Source organism: Rhinolophus hipposideros (assembly GCF_964194185.1).
Source record: "Rhinolophus hipposideros genome assembly, chromosome: 18".
NCBI lineage: Eukaryota > Metazoa > Chordata > Mammalia > Chiroptera > Rhinolophidae > Rhinolophus > Rhinolophus hipposideros.
In genome coordinates this window covers 46,203,692-46,229,794 of record NC_138064.1, presented here as the reverse complement: position 1 = coordinate 46,229,794, position 26,103 = coordinate 46,203,692, and the positions used below count along the sequence as shown (strand labels likewise).

At 38.9% G+C, this 26,103-nt stretch overlaps 1 protein-coding gene across 3 annotated transcripts in view; it reads left to right on the top strand.

The window, feature by feature from the left end:
• The first annotated feature begins 16,321 nt into the window (after nucleotides 1-16,321).
• PTPN12 (protein tyrosine phosphatase non-receptor type 12) overlaps nucleotides 16,322-26,103 on the top strand; it is a 74,873-nt gene continuing 65,091 nt past the window's right edge. Inside the window, exon 1 of one of the 3 annotated variants that reach the window (XM_081079547.1) lies at nucleotides 16,322-16,509. In XM_081079547.1, the coding sequence (XP_080935673.1) occupies nucleotides 16,411-16,509 (99 nt within the window). In that variant the 5' untranslated portion in view covers nucleotides 16,322-16,410. Of the gene's footprint in view, nucleotides 16,510-16,916; nucleotides 17,011-26,103 lie in introns of those variants that run through there. The other 2 variants (XR_013995329.1, XM_081079548.1) reach the window with 2 other exon arrangements.

Sequence of the window (26,103 nt, the reverse complement as noted above, 5' to 3'; positions counted from 1 at the left end):
AATTTGCATTCTCCAGTGCCTCATGAAACAGCAGGACAATTCCTAGGCTCCCAGGGTGTCATGTAAGCAAAAGACAATGTTTAGACCTGATCTGTAAGGGTATGGTGTATTAGTTATGTACTGTTGCATAACATAATTACCATTTCAAAACTTAGTGGGTTAAAACAACAAACATTATCTGTGGGTAAAGAATTCAAGAACAGCTTAGCTGGGTGATTCTGGTTTAGGGTCTCTCACGAGGTTGAAGTCAAAATGTCAGCCATGGCTGCAGTCATCAGAAGGCTTGACTCTGGCCACAGAATCCATTTCTGAGATGGCCAATGCACAGGGCTGGCACATTGGTGCTGGCTATTGGCAAAAGGCTGAGCTCCTCATACGGAGAACTCAGAGCTGTTTGAGTATCCTCGCAGCATGGAGGCTGGCTTCGCCCAGAATGGGACATCCAAGAGAGCAAATCAGAGCTGATAATGTCTTTTTGTGACATAGTCTCAGAAGTCACACACTATCACTTCCTCAGGATTCCAACTGTCACACAGACAACCCTGGGTGACATGGGAGGAAGATACCGAAGGCTGTGAGGATCAGGCGGTAACCATCTTGGGTACTACCTTGGAAGCTGGTTACCACACGTGACAGCTGGGGTGGTAACTGTCTCAGCAGCAAGCAGCAGTGCCTGATTACCTGAACAGGATGCCAGTAGCTGACAACTGGGCAATGTGTAAGACACCAGAACCGAGCATAACTGGGGGCGTGGGAGGGGAGACTTAAAAGGTGGCTCTTATATTTTCTTTCAGCCTGGTGGGATTGGAGGCACAAAACAGAATTTAAGCTATTACGGAAGGAAATGTATTATTTCTTACACATTTAAGTTTATGAATAATAATAGCAATTACATTATTATAAATACGGGAAAATTCTACTTTTGTATCATTTTTCCCAATCAGTTCAAGGTAACTCCAGTTTCACAAGTTGAGTAATTCTCAACCTTGGAAATCAACTGTAGAATCAACGGGGAGGTTTTAAGAAAATACCCATCCACACAGCTTCTGATTTAATTGATCTGGAACAAGGCCTGGACACCACTATTTTTTTTTTAATTAATTAAATTTATTGGGGTGACAATTGTTAGTAAATCTACATAGATTTCAGGTGTACAATTCTGTATTATATCATCTATAAATCCCATTGTGTGTTCACCACCCAGAGTCAGTTCTTCCATCACCATATATTTGATCCCCCTTACCCTCATCACCCACCACCCACCCTCTTACCCTCTGGTAACCACTAAATTACTGTCTGTGTCTATGAGTTTTTGTTTCTCATTTGTTTGTCTTGTTCTTTTGTTGTTTTTGGTTTATATACCACATATCAGTGAAATCATAGGGTTCTCTGCTTTTTCTGTCTGACTTATTTCGCTTAGCATTATATTCTCAAGATCCATCCATGTTGTCACAAATGCTCCTATATCGTCTTTCCTTAACGCCGAATAGTATTCCATTGGGACACCACTATTTTTAAAAGCCCCTCAGATGATTCTAATATGTAACCATGGTTGACTCACTCCCTGGTACAGATTTCAGCATCTCCCCTTCATCTCAATGGCTACATTCTTACTTCAGGGTATCAACCATTGTTTACCTGCACTACCTCAACAGTTTAACCAAATTTGGCTCCACCTAATCCATTGCTGACACACCAGTGAAGTAAACTAATGTTATAATCCTGCCTAAAGGACTGCACTGGCTCTCCACTGCCTACAGGATAAAGTTCAAACTGCTTCAGTCCATGGTACCACGCCATCCATGCCCTGACCCCTGCCCACACTCCAGCCTCATCCCGCTTCACTCCCACAATAGCAGTCTGTGCTCCAACCCTGTCAAACCGTCCCACTAACCAGGTAGATTATTTCAAACTTCTGGATCATGCTGCTCTCTATTCCTAGAATATCTTCATCTCGCTCATTCAGCCCATACAATCACATTCTTAACTGTAGAGATTCAGTTCAAGTGTTATCTTCTTTTTGAAGATTTTTCTGCCTGTTCCCAGTTCCACAGTACATATGATCATTGCATTCCCACCTCTATCCCTTTCTGTCCCTCGTGAGACTGCTATCTTAGCAACTATGACATTTTGTTGAACCTGTTTAGTTGCTTGCATTCCCATCTATTAAAAAGTAAGTTCCTTAAAGGCTGCGACTTTGCTTTATTTGTCCTTGTATTTCCAGACCCATGGTTGGTACATACAACTGCTTAATAAATATTGGCTGAATGAATAAATGAATGATTACTTCAAATGATTACTTCTAAGTAGGTTGTCCTCTTAAATAGGTTGATCATCTTCTTACAATCCTCTTTATATCAGTGATTTGCTTTTATTCAGATTATGCAAGGGTGAAAATTTTAGCTTAGTTCAAGAAAATTAACTCAATTTCTGAAGTAGGAGCTCAAATCAATGAGGTATATTTGTATTAACAATGTTTCCCCAGCTTCATTCTTAAGAAATGCACCATACGATTATATATTGCCTCTGACACCTGGGGGCAAATGATTGATAAATTATTTATGACTCAGTTTAATTATACCATGTGTAGGACACATATCAGTGCGCATTACAGTTATGGCTTATAAATAACACTAGGTTATAGCCGTCAATCCTCTTAATGAGGAAAAGAATACAACAGGACCTTTAAAGATCCTATTATGAATCAACCACCTTTTACAGCATAAGGAAGTATAAATGGTACTTCTCTAGGTAATATGTTTTACTCTCTAGAAAACCATATTAACATAAAAGAAAAAATGAAATCTTCAAACTTTCAGACAGAATCACACAAAAACCCCTGTGAGTTCTAAAGACATTCATTCACTCACAAAAAACTTACTGAATACTTACCATGTGCCAGCGACTGTTCTAAACTTTAGGGATGCTGCTGCTTTATAAAGAGGCTAAGCGATGGGGAAACCGGTACAATATACGAGGCTGGCAGATAAGAAGGGAGCCCAGAGCTGAACAGACAGCATATCAAAACAAACGCCACTTTGCTAGATAACTGAACTTTTTTTTTTTACCAGTACCAACCCACATTTTGCAGCTGTCCTCAGGAAATTTACATTTTAGTGTGCTGGGGGACAGAAAGAGGGGAGAGGGCAAGTCAACAGACAATAACAACAAATGAGTAAAATATAAAGTCTGTCCAGACAGTAGAAAGTTCTGTAAGAGAATTAAGCAGGGAAAAGACATGAGAAGTGCGGCAGGAGAGAGGTACAATTTTAAACAAAAGGCTCACTAAGAAGGTGGCATTTTGGCAAAGAGCTGAAGGAAGGAAAGGAATGGATGGTGGATACAGTTGGTAGAAGAGCATTCCAGCACAGGAAACAAACAGCAAACCAGACACAGGTCCAGACGTGGGCATATCCCCAGAGCTTTCATGGAAAAGCAGGGAAGCCAGTGGCCAGAATGGCTAGAGCAGGGAGTGTGGAAAGTAAATAATAAATACCGTGTTTCCCCGAAAATTAGACCAGGTCTCATATTCATTTTTGCTCCATTAGGACTTATTTTCAGGGGATGCCGTAGTTTTTCATGTACAACAATCTACATTTATTCAATTACAGTCATGTCATCATCTTCTGGAACATCGTCATAACATACTGAATGCGTCCATCTGGCTGAGATCTTAACTGGGGCTTATTTTCTGGGTAAGTCTTATTTTTGGGGAAACATGGCAGTACAGATTCGATTACAGAGGTAATCCAGGGGAGGAAAGGGAGCAGGATCAGAATTTGTAGGGCAGTGCTTTTCTACCTAACAGGCCCAATGCTCTCTTTTTATAACAAAAATTTTGTACTCTTCCTTAATTAACTCACTGAAATTAAACTCACAGATAATACAAATGATCTACATACCTAAACTTCAAAAGAACCAATATAATGTCGAACTTGTAACATAAATGAAAGTAATATATAATCAAATAATATCTATTTCAATATATAAATGTTCAGACATGAACACTGTAAAAGATAAAATGAAGTATATCACTTACATAGAATCACTATAAATGTGACAGCTACAAACACAGATTGATAAAAAAGTATTCTCTTGGAAACTCAAATGCCACAGATGGTGATATCGATATAGGCTCTGACAATATTTTCCAAAATAGCAAACCTCCGGTAAAATTCTGAACAGAGCACTACCTTCCCTCAGTTTACATGATAGTTGAATTTCTGGAAAATCAAGTGTACATTAAAACCATGCAAAAAATGTTTTGTAGGTTCTAGGCTCAGATCATGATAAACAGGTTTTTCACCTTCAAGAATGTCCAAAACATTCATTCAAAAGTCATGCAGCAAACACACAAGGGGACTTTCTGTGGTGATGAGGCTTGATGATTGTGGTGACTGCATAGGTGTATACATTTGTCAAAATTCACCAAGCTGTACTCTTAAAATGATGCATTTTATTTTACATAAATTAAAGCTCAAAATTGATTTTTAAAGAAGTCATGCAGAACGAGAGACAATTCTTTATAGTGGGAATTTGGGGGATGGGAAGCCACTAGGGGGTTTTGGGCAGAGGAGTGATGTGGTCTGACATGTTCTGACCTTTGGGGCAGAGGCAGGAAAGAGCTGAAGCAGAGAGACCAGCTAGAAGGCTATCACAAAAGGCAGGTGAGAGACGACAGTCTCTCTTTGCTGCCACAGCAAAGAGGTCATTATCAGATGTAATCAGAAAAGTTCTCTTTAAGTTTCCAACAGAGCCCCCCAGGACATGTAGAAAACAGAAAGAGCTCAAAAAATTTTTATTAGGTTAAAAGAAGTCAAGAGTAGTAATTTTCAATATTCTTAACAATACTTCATTATTCAAAGCAATTAAAAAACACTTTGGGGTTCTAGCCGTGTCATTTTATAGCTAAAAATAATGAAGCATTATTTTCTGGTGAGATGAAATTCAACAAAAATGTTTTCTAAAAAACTGTACCACAAAAATGTATATTTCTTACCTAAGTAAAATATTTTTATCTTGGCTATTTCTTTGATAATTCAGATCTTCCAGTACCTTAAGCTCAGTGTAAGAAACATCAGTTTGTCATTTAAGAGTTTTTGTAAGTGAAGACATTTAGAAGATTATGCTGGATTTAAGACTAGAACCCATTAAATTGAATTTTTTAAACTCTGAGATCACAGATCATTTATCATGTGTCTTGTTCTCTTAAAATTGGAGGATAGTTAATTAAGGGTTCTGGTTAGTTGACCCCAGGAACACTGAAGTTTTATATTTAGTGTTCAAATCTGTCCCTTAAAAATGTCAGAAAAGTATTTATGAATGAAATGATTTCTGAGGTTCACTTCAGTATAATCCAGTGGGGAGAGAGAGTACAAGGGATTTAGATGAAACAAGATTTGCCCTAAGCCGATAATTGTAAAAGCTGATTAATGAGTCATGGTGATTCATTTCACTATTCTCTTTACTTTTGCATAATTTTAAAATTTTCCATAACAAAAAATTTTAAAAATCCAAGGCCTGGAATTCACTCAATAGTCGCTGAATAACTGCTATGTGCGGGACTTATACTAGGAACTTGGGAGATATTTATTATCTATGAGGATAAGATCTCTAGGAGCTCACATCCTAGATATATAAACAAAACAATTACAAAGCAATGTAAGGACTATAATATTGTTAAATGTATAAAGCGCTATAGGGGCAAAGAAGGAGTGATTAATTCTGCCTGGTGAAATCAGAATTTTCGCCGAGGATTGATGTTCAGATTGGATCCTGAAGGTTAAACAGGCTTTTTCTGGGACAGAAAGGGGTTAGGAAGCTTCCACAGAAAAGGCAACATAACTCTGAAAAATGATCATATTTAGGCATAAAAAAAATAGAAGACAGTGAAGGGAAAAAAAAGGTTGTCAGAGAGTAAATAATATTTGTATTTTTCTTGCCAGTACCTAAAACAGTGAATAATAATCTACTGGGTGCTCAAAATGATTCTACTGAACAAATTTACTATTTGAAAGAGAGACAGGACGGAAAACAGCATAGAGTAGTAGTGTTTTAAACTCAAGGAAGGAGACGACCTACAGAAAGGGAAAAAATATTGGCAAATCAAATATCTTACAGGGGTCTAGTATCTAGAATATATAAAGAACTCTAACAACAAAAAGACAAAGAATCCAACTAAAAAATGGGCAAAGTACTTGAATAGACATTTCTCCAAAGATACACAAATGGCCAACAAGCATTTGAAAAGATCAACATCAATAGTCATTTCAAAAATGAAAATCAAAACCACAATGAGGGGCCGGCCCGGTGGCTCAGGCGGTTGGAGCCTCATGCTCCTGGCTCCGAAGGCTGCCGGTTCGGTTCCCGCGTGGGCCAGTGGGCTCTCGGCCACAAGGTTGCCAGTTCGGCTCCTCGAGTCCCGCAGGGATGGTGGGCTCCGCCCCCTGCGGCTGGGATTGGGCACGGCACCTTGGGCTGAGCTGCCTCCCGGGTGGCTCGGTTGGTTGGAGTGTGTCCTCTCAGCCGCAAGGTTGCCGGTTCGACCCCGGCAGGGGATGGTGGGCTGTGCCCCCTGCAACTAGAAAACAGCAACTGGATCTGGAGCTGAGCTGCGCCCTCCACAACTAAGATTGAAAGGACAACAACTTGACTTGGGGGAAAAAAAAGGCCTGGAAGTACACACTGTTCCCCAATAAAGTCCTGTTCCCCTTCCCCAATAAAATCTTTAAAAAAAAAAAAAAAAAAAAAAAAAAAAAAACCACAATGAGGTACCACTCACTCCCAATAGGATGGCTGAAAATTAAAAAAAAAAAAAAAAATTCTTTAAGGAAAATAGCAAGTGTTGGCAAGGGTACGGAGAAATTGGGACCCTTGTAAAATGCTGGTGAGAACATAAAATGGTGCAACCACCGTGGAAAACAGTTTGGTTACTCCTCAAAAAGTTAAAGATAGAATAATTATATAACCTAGCAATAATTACTCCAAATACATGTACATGAACGTTCATAACAGCACTATCTGCAATAGCCAAAAGGTGGAAACAGACCAACTGTCCACTGATGAATGGATAAACAAAATACAGTATGTACACACAAGGGATTATTACTCAGCTGTGAAAAAGGAAGGGAAATTCTGACCCATGCTACAACATGGATGAACCTTAAGGATATTATGCTTAGTGGAATAAGCCAGTTACAAAAAGACAAATACTGTATGATTCCACTTATATTAGCTATGTACAGTCATCGAATGCATAGAAACAGAAAGTAAAATCGTGGTTACCAGGGGCTGAGGGGAGCGGGGAAAGGGCAGTTGTTTAATGAATATAGATGTTCAGTTTTGCAAGATGAAAATGTTCTGGAGATCTGTTCCACAAAAATGTAAATACAGTTAACACTAGCAAACTGTACATTTAAAATGGTTAAGATGATACATTTTATGTTATATGTTTTTTACCATAATTGTTTTTTTTTTAAGGCAAGATGCTACTTAACATGACACTGAACACTGGAACAAAAAAATTCTAAATCCATGATAATAGTTATTTCTGGAGAGAATGGAAAGGACTACAAACACATCTCAATTTATCTGCTACGTTTTATCACTTAAATAAAATCTGAGGTAAATATGGCAAAATATCAGGATTTGAAATAAACAAAAAAAAAATTACACTAAATGAAAGAGGCCCGACACAAGAGGTCACATATTGTATGGTTCCATTGATATGAAATATCCAGAATAGCTAAATCCATTGGGACAGAACACAGACTGGTGGTTGCCAGGGGTTGGGGGGATGGAGGAGTGGGGAACAACTACGTAATGGAGTAAGGACTTTCCTTTCAGGGTCATGAAAATGTTTTTGAACTAGACACAGGTGGTAGTTACACAATATTTTTAATGTACTAAATACCACTGAGTGTTCACTTTAAAAATAGTTAATTTTATGCCATGTCAATTTCACCTCAATTTAAAACTAAAAAAACGAAGGAAGGGGAAAATTTCAAGAAGGAAGGGTATTTATAGAAAACGGTCAAATGCCATAGAAAAGTAGAGTAGGATTTAAATTAAGAGGTCATTAGATCTGGGAAGTAGAAGGTCCCTTTAGGAGAAATGTGCCAGGAGTCAGGTGGTTGTGGATCGCAAACAATGTGACTGTGCAGCAGCTTGGGGGAGTCTTGAACATTTTGTCGGGTAAGGGGAGTTCGTGGAGAGGTAATGACTGAAGATAGATAAAGAAGAAGAAATATTTGAACAGGAAGAGCAGGAAAAGATAAAATATAGAGAGGGTCAACAGGAAGGGGTTAGCCTCAGAAAGGATTAGGAATCCTAATATTGGGGAGAAGCAAATAAATATAGGGGTAAATTTGTGATTTCCAAATTTCACTTGGAAAAGGAAGCAACTGAGTTGATACTTGGTAACTCCTATTTTCTCTAGGAATGAAGAAGCAGGTGTAGGGCGTCAGGTGCCATAGGAGCTGACCAAGAATGAAGAAAAGGACTGCCTGGGCAGCTTTCCAGCTTCAGTGTAAATCGTAAATGTCTCCCCCTCCACACACACAAATCCAAATATGAAAAGTTTAATTGTTAAAAACATTGCATAATTAATAGTGTCTCACAAATTGCTCATCAAAAATAAAACCATTGCATGGTACCATTTGTATGACACATGATGCTGGGTTTGTGACATTAAGAATATACTTACAATAGTCTTTATGTAACATGCAACAAAAAGATCAGCCAGGGATAATTGGAGAAAAAGAGCAAATTGAAATCTACTGAAGAGACATTAAATATCAAACATTCAATTAAGAAAAGGAAATGAAAGACCTCTAGGAGACAAGTTACTATTAAAGATATACGCAAATATTTCACTATAATTTTGAAAAATGGAACTACTTAAAAACTGGTAAGGAGAGGGTAGATAATAATTGCCTTGATAAATTACATAGCTTATTTATTTGAAAAAGAAGGAAAATATATACCTTAACGTTTAAAATATTTTTAAAGTTTACTTTTAAAAAGTAACTGGTAGAGCACATTAAACGGAAATTTTAAAATAATTTTAAAACTCTGAATGCTTGTTAGTTCCAAGTTGAGAAAAATGAGTAACTAGCTATTAACAGTAAATGACTTTGAACAAATTTTCAACTATGTACAGGATGAACTTGAATCTGACTACAAAATGGGCATCTTGAAATGTGACAGTCACTGACAAAGCAAGGCAAACATCTGCTGATTTCACTGAAACAAAACATGCATGTAAGGGGCCTGGTGGAATTCTATGGACATTAAAAAATTGTTGCATAATGTGATGATCAGTCTCAGAAATGAAATTTCCTTCTATAGGTTTTAGTTTAGACTTAAATGTCTCCCTAACAGCACCAATTATTATGTTGGACTATAGGCTGAATAACTGAGAGGCTCAAAGAAATCTTAGCCTCATGGTGGCCTATGCAGAAAAATGAAACGCAAAGCTTTTTATAGAATAGTGAATGTGATAAAAAGTCAAAATCACATTGGTACTTTAACTCAGCCATAAAGAAGAAAGAAATCTTACCATTTGCAGCAACATGGATGGACCTAGAGAACATTATGTTAAGTGAAATAAGTCAGACAGAAAGACAAATACTATATGATCTCACTTTCATGTGGAATCTAAAGAATAGAATAAATGAACGAACTAATCAGAAACAGTCTCAGAGACATAGAGGAAAAACTGAGGGTTGCTAGATGGGGCAAAGGGGATGAGGGAGAAGGTGAGGGGATTAGAAAGCACAATCAGTAACCACAAGATGGCCATGGGGATACGAAAGTCAATTTAGGGAATATAATCAATAATGTTGTAAAGATTTTGTAGGGTATCCAATGGATACTTGTGTTACTAAGAAGATCACTTCAGCGGTGGTGTAGATGCCTGATCACAGCGCTGTACACCTGAAGCCGAAGCTGAATAATAATGAGTGTCAACTATAATTTAATTTATATATATATAAATATATATGTATATCTATATATATATAGTCACAAGAAGTGGAGTACAGCATCAGGAATAGAGACAGTGGAAATGTAATGGCTGTATGTGATATCAGAGGGGTAGTAGATTAGGGGAGGGGGGTTATCACTTTGTGAGGGGTATAAACAACAAATGTCTACTACATTGTTTTGTACACCTGAAACTAAAAAAAAAAAAAAAATTACATTGGTACTTTAAATACAATTTTTTTAACTGTGGAGAATATACCTAAAATAAAATTTACCATTTTAACCATTTTAAGTACACAGTTCAGAGACATAAAGTCCATTCACATTGTGCAACCATCACCACCATCCAGCCCTTTTTCATCATCCCAAGCAATACAATTTATTTATGTATAAAATTTACATATTTATTAAGTAAAAATCACATATAAAATGTACCTTCTTAACCACTTTTAAGTGTGCAGTTCAGCAATGTTAAGTATATTTACATTGTTGTGAAACCGATCTCCACAACCTTTCCATCTTGCAAATTGAAACTCTATACCCATTAAACAATTGCCCTTTCTCCCTACCCCCAACCCTTGGTAAGCACCATTCTACTTTATGTTTCTATAAATGTGACTATTTTATTTTTTTTTATTTTTTTTTTTATTAATTAATTTATTTATTAGTTTCAGGTGTACAAAACAAGGTAATACTTAGACGTTCATCATTTATATCCCTCATACTGTGAACCCCCCTCCCCCCATCCACTATCCCTCCGACCTCACACTGAACCATCACATTATATATATAAAATTATAGTTGGCATTCATTAATGTTTAGCTTCTGATGTACAATGCCATGATCAGGTATCCACAGTATCCCTGAGGTGGTCTCCCAAATAGGACGCATGTCCATCGGATACCCAACAAAATCTTTACAACATTATAGAATACCTTCCCCAAATTAATTTTCAAAAGAAAAACCCTGAGGCCATCTTGTGGTTACCAGCTGCTTCCAAATCCCTTCACCTTTCCCCTTATCCCCAACCCCCTCCCACACACCCATCTAACCACTCTCGGTTTTTTCTCTGCAAAATGTGACTATTTTAGATACCTCGTGTAAGTGGAATCACAATTTATTTATTTTTTCCCTAGTTTCATTGAAAAATAATTGACATCATTGTATAAGGTATACAGCATGATGGTTTGATTTATATATATTGTGAAATGATTGCCACAATAGATTCAGCTAATACCCATCATCTCAAATAGATACACTAAAAAGAAAAAAAAGAAACAAATGTTTTCTCCTTGTGAGAATTCTTAGGATTTATTCTCTTAACAACTTTCCTATTAAGTCATACAGCAGTGTTAACTATCGTCATCATGTTGCACATTACATCCCTAGTACTTATTTGTCTTATAACTGGAAATTTTTACCTTTTGTTGACTTCTTTCCAACTCCACCTACTCCACCCTATGAATTTGGTGGTGTTGTTTTTTTTAAGATTCCACATATAAGTGAGATCATACAGTATTTGTTTTCATGCACAAATTATTTTTAACCTAACATATTAGCAGTTACTGAATGAAAGGGGTTTTCTGCTTGTTTTGTTCTGGGGCTTTTTGCTGATAGTTGGGCCTGAGCCCAGTCAGTATGGATGAATTATATGTTGCAATCATATTTCACAGCCCTTGGTAATGATCCACTCCTGAATGCAGAAACTAAATGTCATCATGTTGAAGGATCACCAATTAGCTGCTCAGGTAGTACTTGACTTTGAAGTTATTTATAAAATATTAATTTTTCTTTGAATGTTAAATGAAACAGCATAAAAAATACGAGATACGAAATTGGAAGAAGAGGGTTGATTTAATTACCACATTGTCCTGCAGTTAGTATTTAATAGTATACTACAGTATTTAGCTTTTGTTGTGTAACACTCTGAAGTTTTCATTGAGTGGAGAGCCTCCTGGGTTTTAGTTCCAGTTCTGCCACCTATATGACCTTTGGTAAATAATTTCATTTCTCTAAGCTTAGGCATTATCATCCCCACTAGTATTCTAATCATAAATAAAGATGGAGATAATAATACCTGGCTTACCTACTTTAGGGTATAGTTATGAGAATGAACAGAGTATTACATGCAAAGAGCTCAGAAAAAATTAGCTTTAGAAACATATATTAAAGAAATTTCATCCTTTCCAAACTTCTCTCCATTTTTATATGCCTTTCTCTTACTCATCTTATGCTACCCAGACTAAAGGCTATGCTCCTTTATTCCCTCCGTATTCTATTAGATTACATATTTCAACAACAAACTCACAGGTTAAACAATGGTCAGCAGCTCTTTTGCTGTGAGTAGGTCTAGGAATGAAGGAGTAAGGGATGCCAGGAATAAACCAGAGAAGAATTTCCCTCCCTTCTTTCTTATTCACTCTCCTATAACTTCCCAGCTAGTATGAATCCTTTAGTTTGGGAGTACAGACAGCACTGAGGTATGTAGAATGAAATGACAAGTTAATATTAGAAGTGCTACTTTGGGAGAATCTCAAAATGGTTTGAATCTTCATCTGTAGTTTCACTTAAATTACACCAGGTATAAAAGCATTGTGACTCAGTGGTTTATGCAAACAAGCTGGAAACTCAGGACCTGTGGGTTCTGGCCATGCGTCTGACATTTGTTTTTTACAAGTGAGCTAGTCATGTTCACTCCCATGTTTTAGTTTTTTATCTATTAATGAGAACAATGATGCCAAATTATTTCCCAGGGTTATAAGAAAAAAAAATTCACCAAGAGCTATAATGCCATGAAAGCTGTAACAAAGGTAGCTTTTAGGAGAGAACAAATGTGAAAATACTACAAAAGTTAAATTTTCTATACAGATATAAAGTATTACTTTTACCTGAGCTAGAGGGGAAAGGAATACTGTGAATATGAAACAGACAGATAACCCTGAATCCTCTCTTTGATTATTAGTTTTAAACTCCCACTCAAACCTTCAAACCATTACTAAGATGAGAGATTTTTAAAAATGGTATTTGACTTTCTTCTCATCCTTCAAGTGGTAAAAAAGTAAAAGGCCCAGGAACCATTCATTCTTTGTTTGATGAACCAGTTCTTATTTTGTGTTTTCTATGAGCAAGTGTAATGTGTAATATACTAATTCTGAAACACACCTTGTTAAGACAGCACTGGGTGGCTTTCATAGAAGACGGACGAAACTGAGCCTTGGAGAGGTTAAGTGACTTGCCCAGAATTCAGAAATGGAGTGGGTTTTTGAATCTGTATCTCTCACACTTCAGAACCCATGCTCTTTATAATAGCCCTATTCTGCTTCAGGAAATGCAGGATTTATCTATGGAATAAATGTCAATCAAACCTGTCCTGAAAAATTACGAGGAAGTCAAGTTGTTCCAGGGATTCTCCCCATCTCTCCCATGGCCACGAGTTATATCATGGCATCTCATCTCTACGTATCTCTGCATGCCTGCTTAACATTCCTTTCTTGACTAACCAGATTCTTCATTCTCTCTACTCTCTCGCAAGGCTTCAGTCGGCCAAATCCCAAACTCTAACTCATGGCACTCAGCTTTTGCCCTTGCTGCTTAATGATTTATTATCTTAGGTTTCTTAGTTCAGAATCCTAACTGTGAGAATTGATTGTTCCAGACCATGTTCCTACACTAGGCCACAGGTTGCTGGCCAGTCTACATTGACTGGTTAACTTGGGTCAAGCGCCCAAACCCACAGCTGTGGCCAAGCATGGGCAGGACCATCAAGTTCCTTGAGAACCGTGGTGTAAGTAGGCAGGAATTCTGAAACTTAGCCTGTGCCATTTATGAAAAATCTCCCAAATAAGATCTTCTTCCTTTTCCCTTTATTTGCATGTTTCTATGGAAAATATTGCCATTCTTATGACCTGGATTCAAAGTCTAAACATTTTTAATTAAATTGGTTTAATTTTGTTGGAACAGTAATGCACATACATGCTAAAAGTTGTCTCCTTTCTACCAAAGATTCTCAAGGCCCTCCTAGAGACAACGACAGCTAACAGTTTTTGAAATATCCTTCACAAAAATTCTATGTATGTTCAGGCATTTTTTTATGCACCATTTTATCCATATATCATTTTACATAAACGAAAGAATACTAAACACAATGTATGCCTAGCTTTTCTCATTTAATAAGGAGATCTTGGGGCCTATTCCACGTCAATGTGTGTTTGTGTGTATATATATATATGTATATATATATATATGTATACATATATACATATGTTTTTTTTCCATTTTTTAAAATAGCTTCATAGAACTTAATTATATGCTTGGGATTTTGTTTTTTAACCCATACCCTTTTGATAGGCAGGTATGTTATTTCCATTCTTGCCATTACAAATAAGGCTGCAATAAGCATTTATGTTTGTACACAGCATTAAATCCTATATAAACTTTTCAGTCAAAGCATGCATGACTTTTCCATTTTGATACATTTATGGCCAAACAGCCTCCAAAGATGTTGTGCCAATTTCTCTTACCATCTATGTATGAATGTCCCCATTTTTCCATAACATGGAGTCTTGTGTTCTCTGATCACTGCTAACCTCGTAATTTCTGTAATTTTTAACTCTACCTTTTTTCTTGCCCAATAAGTCAGGCACCTAGTTGTGTGAGTTCTTTCAGTCTCTCTCACCTCCATCTGTATCTTTGTAATTACAGTGCTATGACCTTAGTTTCAATTTTAGTTGCTTCATGAATTGGCTCCTAATATTTCTCATTACTTTCTTTCCCCTTAACAATTCACAACTTATCCAAAGTGACAGATTTTTCTAATTTTATTTCTATACTCAGAAACCTTTGGTGGCTCCCACTGCCAACAGCATCAAGTTCAAATCCTTAGCTTTTGGGAAAAGGGGCCTATCACTGATGTTTCCTATTTTAACCAAATTACCGGACCAACCTGAGCTGTAAAAAATATTGTTTGTGGGTATGTGACCAAAACAAGTCCACAAATCAAATCCTTCACTACTGTCATATTATCACAAGTTTAAGTTCCTTAGTGAAAGGCAATAAGGTATTGTAGTGAAAGCAAAGGGATTTACATTCTACTTTTGGCTCTGCTAAGAATATGCTGGGGGATCTTGGGCAAACCACTTACTTTGCAAAATAGTGAATTAGACTAAGATATTCTCTGATTACTAGAAGATTTACAAAGGTGTATAAAGATTTATGAAGTCCATTCTACGGAGAAAAGCTATTCAGTTCCAAAGTACTTACTGCAAAGCTAAAGGCAAGAAGACTATTTCCCTTCAATTCAGCAAACGCTAAGCACACAGCACATGCGTGGTATGTAGGTAGTATTAGGACGCACTTCGAGTCTCAAGCGCTCACTCGCCAAGGGTGTAGATGGATTTGCAAAGAGCAAAAGTCCTTTCCTTTCACTCAAGAAGCGTTTCGTTTCTCTTGGCCGTTGCCATTCCCAAGTGCCAAAGTCTAACTGCCGTCGACAGTCACCGAGCCATTAGCAACATGAAGACATACCTGCTGTGACTGAGGGGATGACACTACAGTTCCCAGCATGCTTCTCTTCCCACCACCTCCTTTTCCCTCCCCGGCTCCTGGCATCCGGCGTGCCGGGATTTGTAGTCCCAGCCCACGGCTGGTGGTGGCGCGGAAGCATTCTTAGAAATACCCTTTTTCCCTTAGTAGGTTATGAGCCCGCAAGTTCCAACTGAAGTCCTACTGACTGACTTGGGTTTGACCTGCTCAGAAGCGAATTCCCTCCGCCCAGCTCTCCTCAGACTTACGAGCTTCCCCAGGGGAAGCCGCCCCGGAAGTAGAGTCAAGTCTCCCAACCGACAGCCCCACCACCTTCCAGCCACTCCTCGCACGACTGGGACCCGCGGGGCGGGCTTGGGGGCGTGTCCCGGAGGCGGGGCGGGCGGATTGGCGTGGCGTAGCGCCTGGGGCGGAGCCACGACGCGGGGCCGCGCGTCAGGGTGGCGGCCGGGGGCGCGCCGGTGAGGAGAGGCGGCTGCGGCTGCTAGTGGGGGGGGTGGGAAGGAGGAACCGGGGAGGGGGGGCAGGGCGAGCGGAGAGCCGTGTTCCTGAGGCGGTGGCGGCGTCTCGGACGGAGGAGGAGGAGGGCGGGGAAGGAGGATGGAGCCAGCTGGGGGTTGGGGTTGGCGCTAGCCGCAGCGGCTTGCCTCGTACTGTGGGAGAGCGGCGGCTGCTCCTGAAGTTGTAGCGTCGGTAGCCGGGCCGGTGCCGCCGCTGCCGCCGCCTTGGGCGGTGGGGAGGAGCAGGGAGCGGCGGGGGTTAGCGGGGGTCGGGAGGGAGGGGACGAGCAGGGGGAGCGAGCTGGGGAAGACGGAGCGGGCTCTGCGCCGGGCGGGCGGGCGGCGGCAGGGGGGCCAGCGACCGCAGCCGGGGGAACGCGGGAGGATGGAGCAAGTGGAGATCCTGAGGAAATTCATCCAGAGGGTCCAGGCCATGAAGAGTCCGGACCACAACGGGGAGGACAACTTCGCCCGGGACTTCATGGTGAGTCCCCCGCGGGTTGCCCCTCCTCTCGCGTGCACCGGAGCCCACCGCCGAGCCTCGCCCGGCCAGCCCGGCCGCCAGCGCTTTGTGTGCGGCGGCGGGGAGGAGACGGGCGGAGGGCGCGCACCGGCCCAGGGCCGGGTGGTCTCGGGGGCCAGCGGGAGGTGGGAGCGCCTCCGCCGCTCGGCCTCCTTCCCCTCCTCGCGCGTTCGCGGCACCGTCCGCGGACGCAAAGGGAGCGGCCACCGGGCCGAGCCCGCTTTCAGCACCGCCGCCGGCGACCACCTATTGTTTCTCGGGCCGGGATCCCGAGGCAAGTGAGGTGCCGGCCGGGCGGCTCTTCTCCTCACCTCTCCATCCAACCTGCCCCTCCTGGGAGGGCCCTGGCGGGGCGTCTGCCCGGGGGGGAGGGCGGACCGCGCCGACGGAGGAACGTGGGTATGGAGCTTGGCATTAACTCGCGGGGTCGCTCTGCTCAAGCCCGTCTCAGAAGTGGGCGAGGTAGGACGCCTGCCGTTTCTGGGCTCACAACGACCGTTTCACACGCCTGGGGAAGGAATCTCGTGGTTTGCTTCGTTTCCATTTACCCCTGTCCCGTCTCTTGCCTCCTGAGACCCAGGTCGGAGATGGGATTGGGGGTCAAAGTGACTGCAGGTTGAGGGGGTGAGGGTGTGTGGAGGGGAGGTTTCTCCTGGAGGAAACCGCCTTGGAACTCCCAGGGGATATTGCCGAAGGCGGAGGGGATGTGACTATCACTTCCTATCCGGGGTGGGGGTGGGGAACTTGGAAACAATAGTCCTGGTGGGGCGGAGGCGACGATGCGGGCCGGAGCCCTCAACTGGGAGATAACCTTCGCAGCCTCCCCCCGCCTTCCCTTCCGCCCTCTGCTCGTACAGGCGGGCTGGAGAGGAGGTTAAAAGTCTAGTTCATGAAATTGCTCTACGTACATCACTTTGAGGGGGTCAGATCCGAAGGCGTGGGACCAGAAGTCGACTTCCTACATGGCCCTCCCTCCCCCCCCAACACACACACCCTTTATTTTTCTGCTGGACAATGTTCCCTTTCGGGTTGTTTCCCGGCTTAGGAGGCGGTGGTTACGGCGGCTGCTCCTACGGATATTGCGCAAGATTGGGGCGTTGGAAACCCTGGAGGTCTGGGGAATGGAAAAGGAAGTGGGACTTTGGGAAGTGGTTGCTTCTTGGCGGGATTTGGGAATGGGAAATAAGCTAGGGAAAATTTTGCTCCTGGACAAGGTATACATACACCTCCAGGAATAATCAACTCCGAAACTCTCGATTGTGAAAAGAAGACACACAGTTGATACATACAAAAATGAATGAGCAGCAAGCATTGTCTAATTTTTCCAATTGAGTTTGTTTACAAGATGCAGGTGAGATGATTATTAGTATTGAAATACTTTTTCACATTTTAAATAAGACTTCTGTCTGGTAAAGCTTTAGCGTTAAAGTTAACAGCTTATAAAATAGATCCACAGTATTATAGTATTGAGCTTTGTGATTCCCGCCTTTCTAGGCCAATAATAGAGGATAGGATTAAGGTTTTGTTAGAATCTTGAAGACCGAAAAATATACATTAAATAGTCTATGCCTTATTTTAAGCGTTTTCTCCTGATATTTAGCCTATGTATTTTTGAAAAATTACTTTTTGATCTGAGAAGGGTAAAGAAAAGGGGACATTTTCCCTTAAGACTGAGAATTTATTGTGTTGGTATCTTTGAATAGTGTCACAATAATTGGATGAAGTCCCTTTTTTACTACAGTAGCAAATATAGAAGAAAATATTTACTTAGAATATTTAAAAAATGTTTAAAACTAGTCTTTAGCAGTCTTATTTTGGTTATGGAGGGATAGGTGATGTGGTCTCTGGTCACTTCTTGGCATGCTAGTCTTGTTATCCCTGGGCATATCCTGTCAGGAAAGAGCATTGTTTGGTGATGTAGGCCATCAGGACAGGTGCCCAGTCTCTGAACTCCTGTGCAGGGGAAGTGGCCTTACGGTTCATGCTTTAGGGATGAGTCAGGGATTCCTGTTGGAGATTTCATTTCTCAAGGACTAAATGAGTTTCCTTTTTCTTCCACAATACCCAGGGATAGCTAGGTGATTGTACATTTGAGATTTGATGACTAAGGCTGTTCTTTTATAGTGCTTGCTTTTTTTAATTCCATGACTTGATAAGCAATAGCTATAATTAAGGCTGCTAGTTGGTGCCGCTTTTTCCCTTGACTGGAAAGCTAGAGGGAAACTGTACCTTCAGCCAGAGAAAGAGAATGGAAGATCAGCTGTTTTGTTATTCTTAAAATCTGATGTGAATTAAAAATGCATTTTTAAATGCTGGCACTTTGGAACTGAGCCTTAGAGATAATCTATTATAACCCTATTCAATTATAAAGTAATAATGTTCATTTCAAAATTTGAAATTATAGAAAATAATGCCTTACCATTAGGAAAGTGCGGTGGACATCCAAACTGGGCTCTTTCCAGTATTCTATCCAGCCTTGCTATAGTCCCATTACCTAAAGCCTATCTTTGTTAATGTTCATTTATGTCTAACCTTTTTATTTATGCAAATAGGCTTGAACTATATATACTTGTTTATATCTTACTTTGGATATGAATCTATAAGCATATATAGATCAGTGTAGTTCTTTTTTAAAAACATTAAAGTACAGTTAACATACAATATTATATTAGTCTATTAATGTTTTTAATGCTTATTTGTGACCGTACTACATATACCATTTTATATTCTTGGGGGTTTTTTTCAACTTAATATTTTGATAACTTTTTCATTTGTAAAAATATTTTTAAGTGGCTACATAATATTTCACCTGGCAACTATTTTGTAGCTTAACCATTTCCTTGTGGTTCACTGTTTAGGCCAGTCATTATATATTAACTTCTATTATACCAGGTGTGCCAAAAAAATGTGTACACATGACTTGTATTCATCTTTTGTTATCAGTATATATTGAGTATTACAATTTTAATAGTTTTTTCCTTTCTTAGAATATGTATACATTTTTTTGTACCTTCTATACCATAATTCTGTAATGAACATTTATAAATAAAACGTCTTTATTTTGGATTATTGCATAAGATACCTTACAGCAGTGGAAGTATGAGGTAAAAGGATATAAACATTTAATACATGTTTATAAAAAACTTTTTGAAGGAGTTGTGTCAGTTTATACAACTGTCAGTAATGTGATGTTTGAAAAATGATATCTTGTTTTAGTTTGAATTTCTCCGTGACTAGTGATGGTAGAAATTTTTTCCATCTGTCATTAACTATTCTATGAGCTGTCTATTCTTGGTCTTGGCCTGTTATGTACCCCTGCACTCCTCCACCCCACCTCAGTTAAAGAGGAGAAAACTAAGGTATCAGGGTGGTGTACACTGTGGGGCTGAGATGATTACTTACATGTTAAAAGTTAAACATCTAATCTGTGGCAAATCCAGAACTTTATCTCAACTATTTTGATTTTTAGTCTTTACAAAATGGCAGGCAACGATCATGAGAAGTAAGTGTATAAGGTAGGATATTGCACATTCATATTTATCAGACCTGTTTTATTCACATCTCTGCCATTGGCTAGCTACCTGACCTTGGGCGGGCCACTTAACAGAAAATGAGATGACTGAGTTCTCTCATCTTTAAACGAAGACAAATACTACCTACTTCACAGGGCTAAAGTAAGGGACTGATATTTAGGGTCATCATCTAACAAACTATTGTGCTACAATCTGTGTATCCTCATGTAGCTAATTTATATATTCAGCTGCAGATAACTAGAGATAGAAGGAGAGAGGTATTTGGGCTTTCATTTTTAGTTATTCTCTTTTGCTTTTTAAAGCTTTATCATGTCTAATAAAAGTGTTCAAACAAGTAGATTTATTCTGACAAGGCTAAAGGTTATCTCGTGCATTAGACACTTGTATATAAAGAAATCATAAAAGATGACATTTAAGCTACAAGCAAATATGGCAGTTTCAGCTTAACTACCAGTTTTCTATCCACTTAGGAAGGTGAAAAAAATTTTAATGAGTGGATTCAGTGGAGTATTTGAAAAAACAGGATGTAGCAGCGGTGTGAATTATAGTACTTAATTTTGTGAAACATTGGGAGGAGAGGATTTATGGATATTTTTCTAAGGCTAAACAGAGGTATAATAGTAAACAATCCTATATTAAAATGCTGTTTAAAATAGCTGATATTTTCAATTAATCTGAACTTGATGTATCAATCAAAAGTAACACAGAACTATGATAGAAGTTATGCATTTCAGGGTATTTAGTCTATAAACCATCTGTTCTACAAATAGTAATCCTGACAGAATTGCTCAGAACAACCAGTTTGCGTACTTTGTTGTGATTAGGTAATTGTTATTTGTTTTTATTTTACTACAGTAATGTTAATGATTTTATAAGTTATTTTAAGTAGAAAAGAAATTAACATTTTTCATTCCTATTGTATGCTAAAGCCAGATGTTTTACACTCTTATTTAACATCAGCAATGTGCCAGATGTTTTACGCTCTGTCTTATTTAACATATCAACAATTTATGAGGTAGATATAACCTGTATTTTATAGATGAGGAAACATACTCTGAGAAGTTAAGTATTCTGCCTGACTTCAGAGCCTCTGTTCTTTCTATCCTGTTTCCTCCAGGATACATCTGAGGTCGGTAAGGACCTGGCTGGGACTAGGCTAGTGGGGGAAGGGGCATCACCATTGCAAAAGTGATGGAGGTTTTAAAGTTGAATATGTCTAGGGAGGGTTAGATAAGCTGCTGTAACTCACGCAGCAGTTCTTACGCTTTTTGATCTTAAGAGTCCTTTACACTCTTAAAAAAATATTTGTTGAGAGCCCCCAAAGAGCTTTTGTTTATTTACTGTATTAGAAATTACCTTAAAAGATATTTTAAAAAATAATTAATTTTAAAATAATAAACCCATTCCATATTAACCTATATACTATATTTTATGACAATTATTCAAAACAAAAAATGGTGTGAATAAGCATTTTGGTATTTTTGCAAAGTTCTTTAATGTCTGGCTTAATAGGAAGGAGCTGGATTCTTATACCTGCCGCATTCATACTGTTGCAGTGTCACATTTTAAACAACAACGCATGTCATGTACTCTAGAAAACTCCACTGTACACTCCTAAGAGAATGAAAGTATTAAAAAAAATATTGTACTAAAGACTGCATTCTCATATTAACAGATGAGGAAATACAATTTTTTATTACTGGATAAGGTTTTTGACCTCATGGGCTCCCTGAAATGGTCTGGGGTGGGCTGTCCCTGAACCATACTTTGAGAAACAGTGAGGTAATGCATGGTAAAGGCTAAAGGTGATGCCGAGAAAGTTAGTCAGGGTCAGATTGATGCGTCTATGCTATATTTTATTGTATAGATCAGTTCATAGTGATTTTGAACAATTCTACACTACAACTCTTCGATTCCCAGGAAAGGTGGGCAGGTGTTAAGAAAATAGACTTGATAGCTGCCAACGCTCCAGTATTTCCCTGCCTCCAACTGCTGCTGCCACTCGGGTAACCCCTCTCCTTGCCCCAGCCTGCTTTGCTATGATCCTTCACTTATTCGGATAGGTTCGGGTAGAAAAACTGAGAATCACTACTGTAGATCAGCTACCTGTTTTAAGAAGAGTACACAGTCATTTGACAGATTTGTGTTGTAGAAAGTTGATCCTGATGGCACTATGAAGTATGAATTAGAAGAAGAGCATTTTAGAAGTCGTTGAAATATAAGAAGTGAGATGAGGGTCTGAACTAAACTAAGACAGCAGAATAGAGAGCTTACAAAGGATCTGATAGGATTAAGAAAGAAGTCTCAATAATTCACTAGATGTGGGTAGCAAAGGAGAAAGGAATATTTGTATACTAGTATGACTCCGAGGTTTCTTGCTTGGTGTACTATCACCCAAGTTGGAAGGTATCATTTGGGAGGAGGAGCAACAAAGGGGATCAAGCAGAAGATGGAGGGAGGAAATTTCAGCGTGAAAGAGAATGAGGTTAGTTTTAGACTTTTTAAAACTGAGGTGCCTGTGAGACATCTAATAGAAATGTAGAGCTGAAGAGACCTGACAGGATGGAGTTAAAGATTTAGGAGTCAGGTGTGAGTATGTAAGTAGTTAAAAGCATGGGAGTGAATGAGCTTATCCAGACAGGTATACACAGTGACCAGCTTTGGGTCGAAGAACATCACCATTAAAAGAGCAGCCCCCAAAGGAGGTACTAGTGATTGCTCCTGAGAAATTGTGGTCAGAGAGGAGGAAAGGGAACCCAAAGGATGTCAGAAAAGCCTGGGAAAGTTTCAGGAAAGGAATAGTTCCCAAAGTCAAATAATTCTGGGAGGACCGGTAAGGTGAGGTTGAGAAAATACCCATTCTGTTTGCCAAGTAGGAGTGATTTGGTGACTACAGAAAGCAGTTTGGGGTTAGGGTATGGCAAGAAGCCAGATTATAATGGGTGGAAGAGAAACTAGGGAAAGTGGGTATAAATTCCTTCCATTTACCTTCGCATTCTGAAAGTAGATGGCAGAAGCTAGAGGAAGACACAGGTTGAAGGAGAGCACCCCTCCCACCCTCTGCTTTATTTAAAAACAGGTAGGACAGAGACAATATTTTTCATATATTTCTTAATCTATATATCTTCTGTGAAATTATTGCTGTTTAAATATAATTTTAAAAGATAACAAGAACTTGTCTTTTGGTTATATAATACCTCTGAACTTTTTTTTAATTCGGATTTGAAATATTAGGAGGGGAGGAAAGACTGAAAACCTGGCACGGTCTTATGCTGCATTGACTCGATAAATATAAAAATTTTTATTGTTTGTTAAACTGTTCACTATTGTGATTGTAGGTGGTTTAAAAATTAATTAACGTCTCTATTGAGGTGTAATTCACCTACCATAAAATTCATTCAAGTTGTACGATTTAATTTTAGTGTATTCACAAAATTGTGCGAACATCACCACAATCAATTTTTATCATCTCCCAAAAGAAACCCCATACTCATTAGCAATCATTCTTCTGTTTCTCCTTCCCTCATTCCCTCCCGCCTCTCCCCAGGCCTGTGTAACCACTAATCTGTCTTCTGTCTTCATAGATTTGCTTCTTCTGGAAATGTATACATGGAATCATACAGTATGATATTTTGTGACTTGACTCCTTTGGCTTAACATAGTTTCCAAAGTTCATCCATGTTGTTACATGGATCTGAATACTTCATTCCTTTTTATGACTGAATAATGTTGCATGATTATACCACGTTTTGTTTACCATTCATCTGTTGATGGACATTGAGTTGTTTACACGTTTTGGAATATTTTGTATTCTACAATAATGCACAAAATGTAATATAATATTTTTTTATATTTTATTAATAATACTACTGGGAACTTTTGTGTACAAGTTTTCGTTAGGATATATGTTTTCAGTTTTCTTGGGTATATATCTAGGAGTAGAAATACTGGGTAATATGGTAACTATGTTTAACATTTTGAGGAACTGCCAGGCTGTTATCCAAAGCTGTTGCACATTTTACATCCCCACAAGGAGAATGCCCATTTATATTCCCACCAACTTCTCTACATCCTCACCAGCATTTGTTATTGTCTGTCTTTTTTATAGTCATCCTCGTTGGTTTGAAGTAGTATCTTGTGGTTGACTTAGAGGCTTGTAATACATCTCAGTAAGTTTATATTCTATAAATGATGCTGTATGTCTCGTGTCTTTCAAAGCTAGAGTGATAGGAAGTATTTTCCAGTCTTTGCAATTGAGCTCATCTTAGTGCTTTCCCAGTACTACTGGTTTAGTTTAGATTTTCTTATCCATCCTTTTCTTATCCATCCTATAGTTGGCTGATGATGTCCAGCCAACTATATTTATATTTTAACTAACTTCACAAGTGGAAGGGAACTTTTAAGTAACTTCAGACATGACTCACTGAAACAGCACACTAAAAATTTACCTCAAGTGTTAATTCTAAATAATTTTTCACTGCATTTACTTGTAGAATAGCGCTAGCTTTTTTTCCTTCAATAGTTGACATTTAGTTTAGAAATGGTTTTTGAAAGGTTGAAACAAAGTAAGACATTAACATTTATATAGGTTAAATTTTTTTGTTCATATGTTAAGGACTTCAGTGTTTCTATAGCACTCAGTTCATTGGATTCATAAACATTTACGTTTCTGACTTCCCCGGACTGACAGCCTCCAAGGCTAGAGATTGAGACTTTATTATCACTGTACCCCCATTGCTTACTGTAGTGACTGACGTTTACTAGGCATTAATGGCCATTGCATGAGCAGAAATTGTAGTGAGCTTAATGATGTAAGACAGATGGATTCTTCTAGTAGATTCTTCAAATGGTCCAAGGGGCGTGTCCCTAAGACCAGCATGAGAACTGCTTTTTCCTCTTCTATGCATACAGTTGTACTTACACAACTGTGGTTGTATTTTTAATATGTACTGAAAAAGAAAATACAAGATAAAATACTAGACTGAATTCAAACTTTTAAATAAGTATGGTTTTATTAATTGTAATATCTTCTACGTAAATATGACAAATACTTCAGTACACATTTTTGTCTGTATACTGGTTGGTGTGCATATGAATTCAGGGAACCATTTAAAGTAACTACTTGTGTAGTTACTTTGGGGACATTATCTTAGAATGTTGATTTTAATAAAATCACTTTTATTAAGGGGACATTAATAAATCATTCTTTGGGGACATTATCTTAGAAGGTTGATTTTAATAAAATGATCACTTATTTAACTTGGTTTTAGATTTCGTTAATAAAATTCAGATATCATGTCATTGCCATCTGTTCAAAATAGTGATGTCTTGTAACTTGTGGGTGTTTGAGGAGTGATTGTAGCACAATAACTCTTGTTTTCTCCTTGCCTATAGTTTCTTGCCATATCCAATCCATTCTACATATCACAGTCACTTTTCTAAAATACTGCTTTTAAGTGTTGGCACCTGTGGGATAAAGGAAAGCATGCTGGTTGAAAAGTCAAAGGATGTGGGTTTAAGTCCCAGTGTTACCTCTTAGTTCTGTGTTTTCTTTAATATATTTGTATAGGACCATATTGGAAACATGGTTTTATTTTTATTGTCAAAAAACATATGTTCAAAAAAGCCCTCAAGGCTCCCTCCCCTTGATGACCATTAAAATTATTGAAATTTGAAAATCCTAAGCCAACTCAAAGCATCAGATCTAAGCTCTGCTTTTTTTCAAACTGTGATTATATACCTGTCTTCCTAATTTCCCTTCCTTCTTTAACCCCAATTTTCTAAGTTTTGCCCTAGTTTAGAATCACAGGCCAGCAGGATAAAGTTTATACTTCTTAGCCTGGTGTTCCAGGGCCTTCTTAACAGTCTCACATTACCTTCCCAGTATTAAACTCCTGGACTCTGCAGTACGTATCCTCTCTTCCCTTTGGAATAAGCTATTGCTTGTCCTTGAACATACCTGCTGAATGAATTAAATCGTTGAACATACTTTTTCTCTTTCTTGGCAAACTTCTGTTTTATA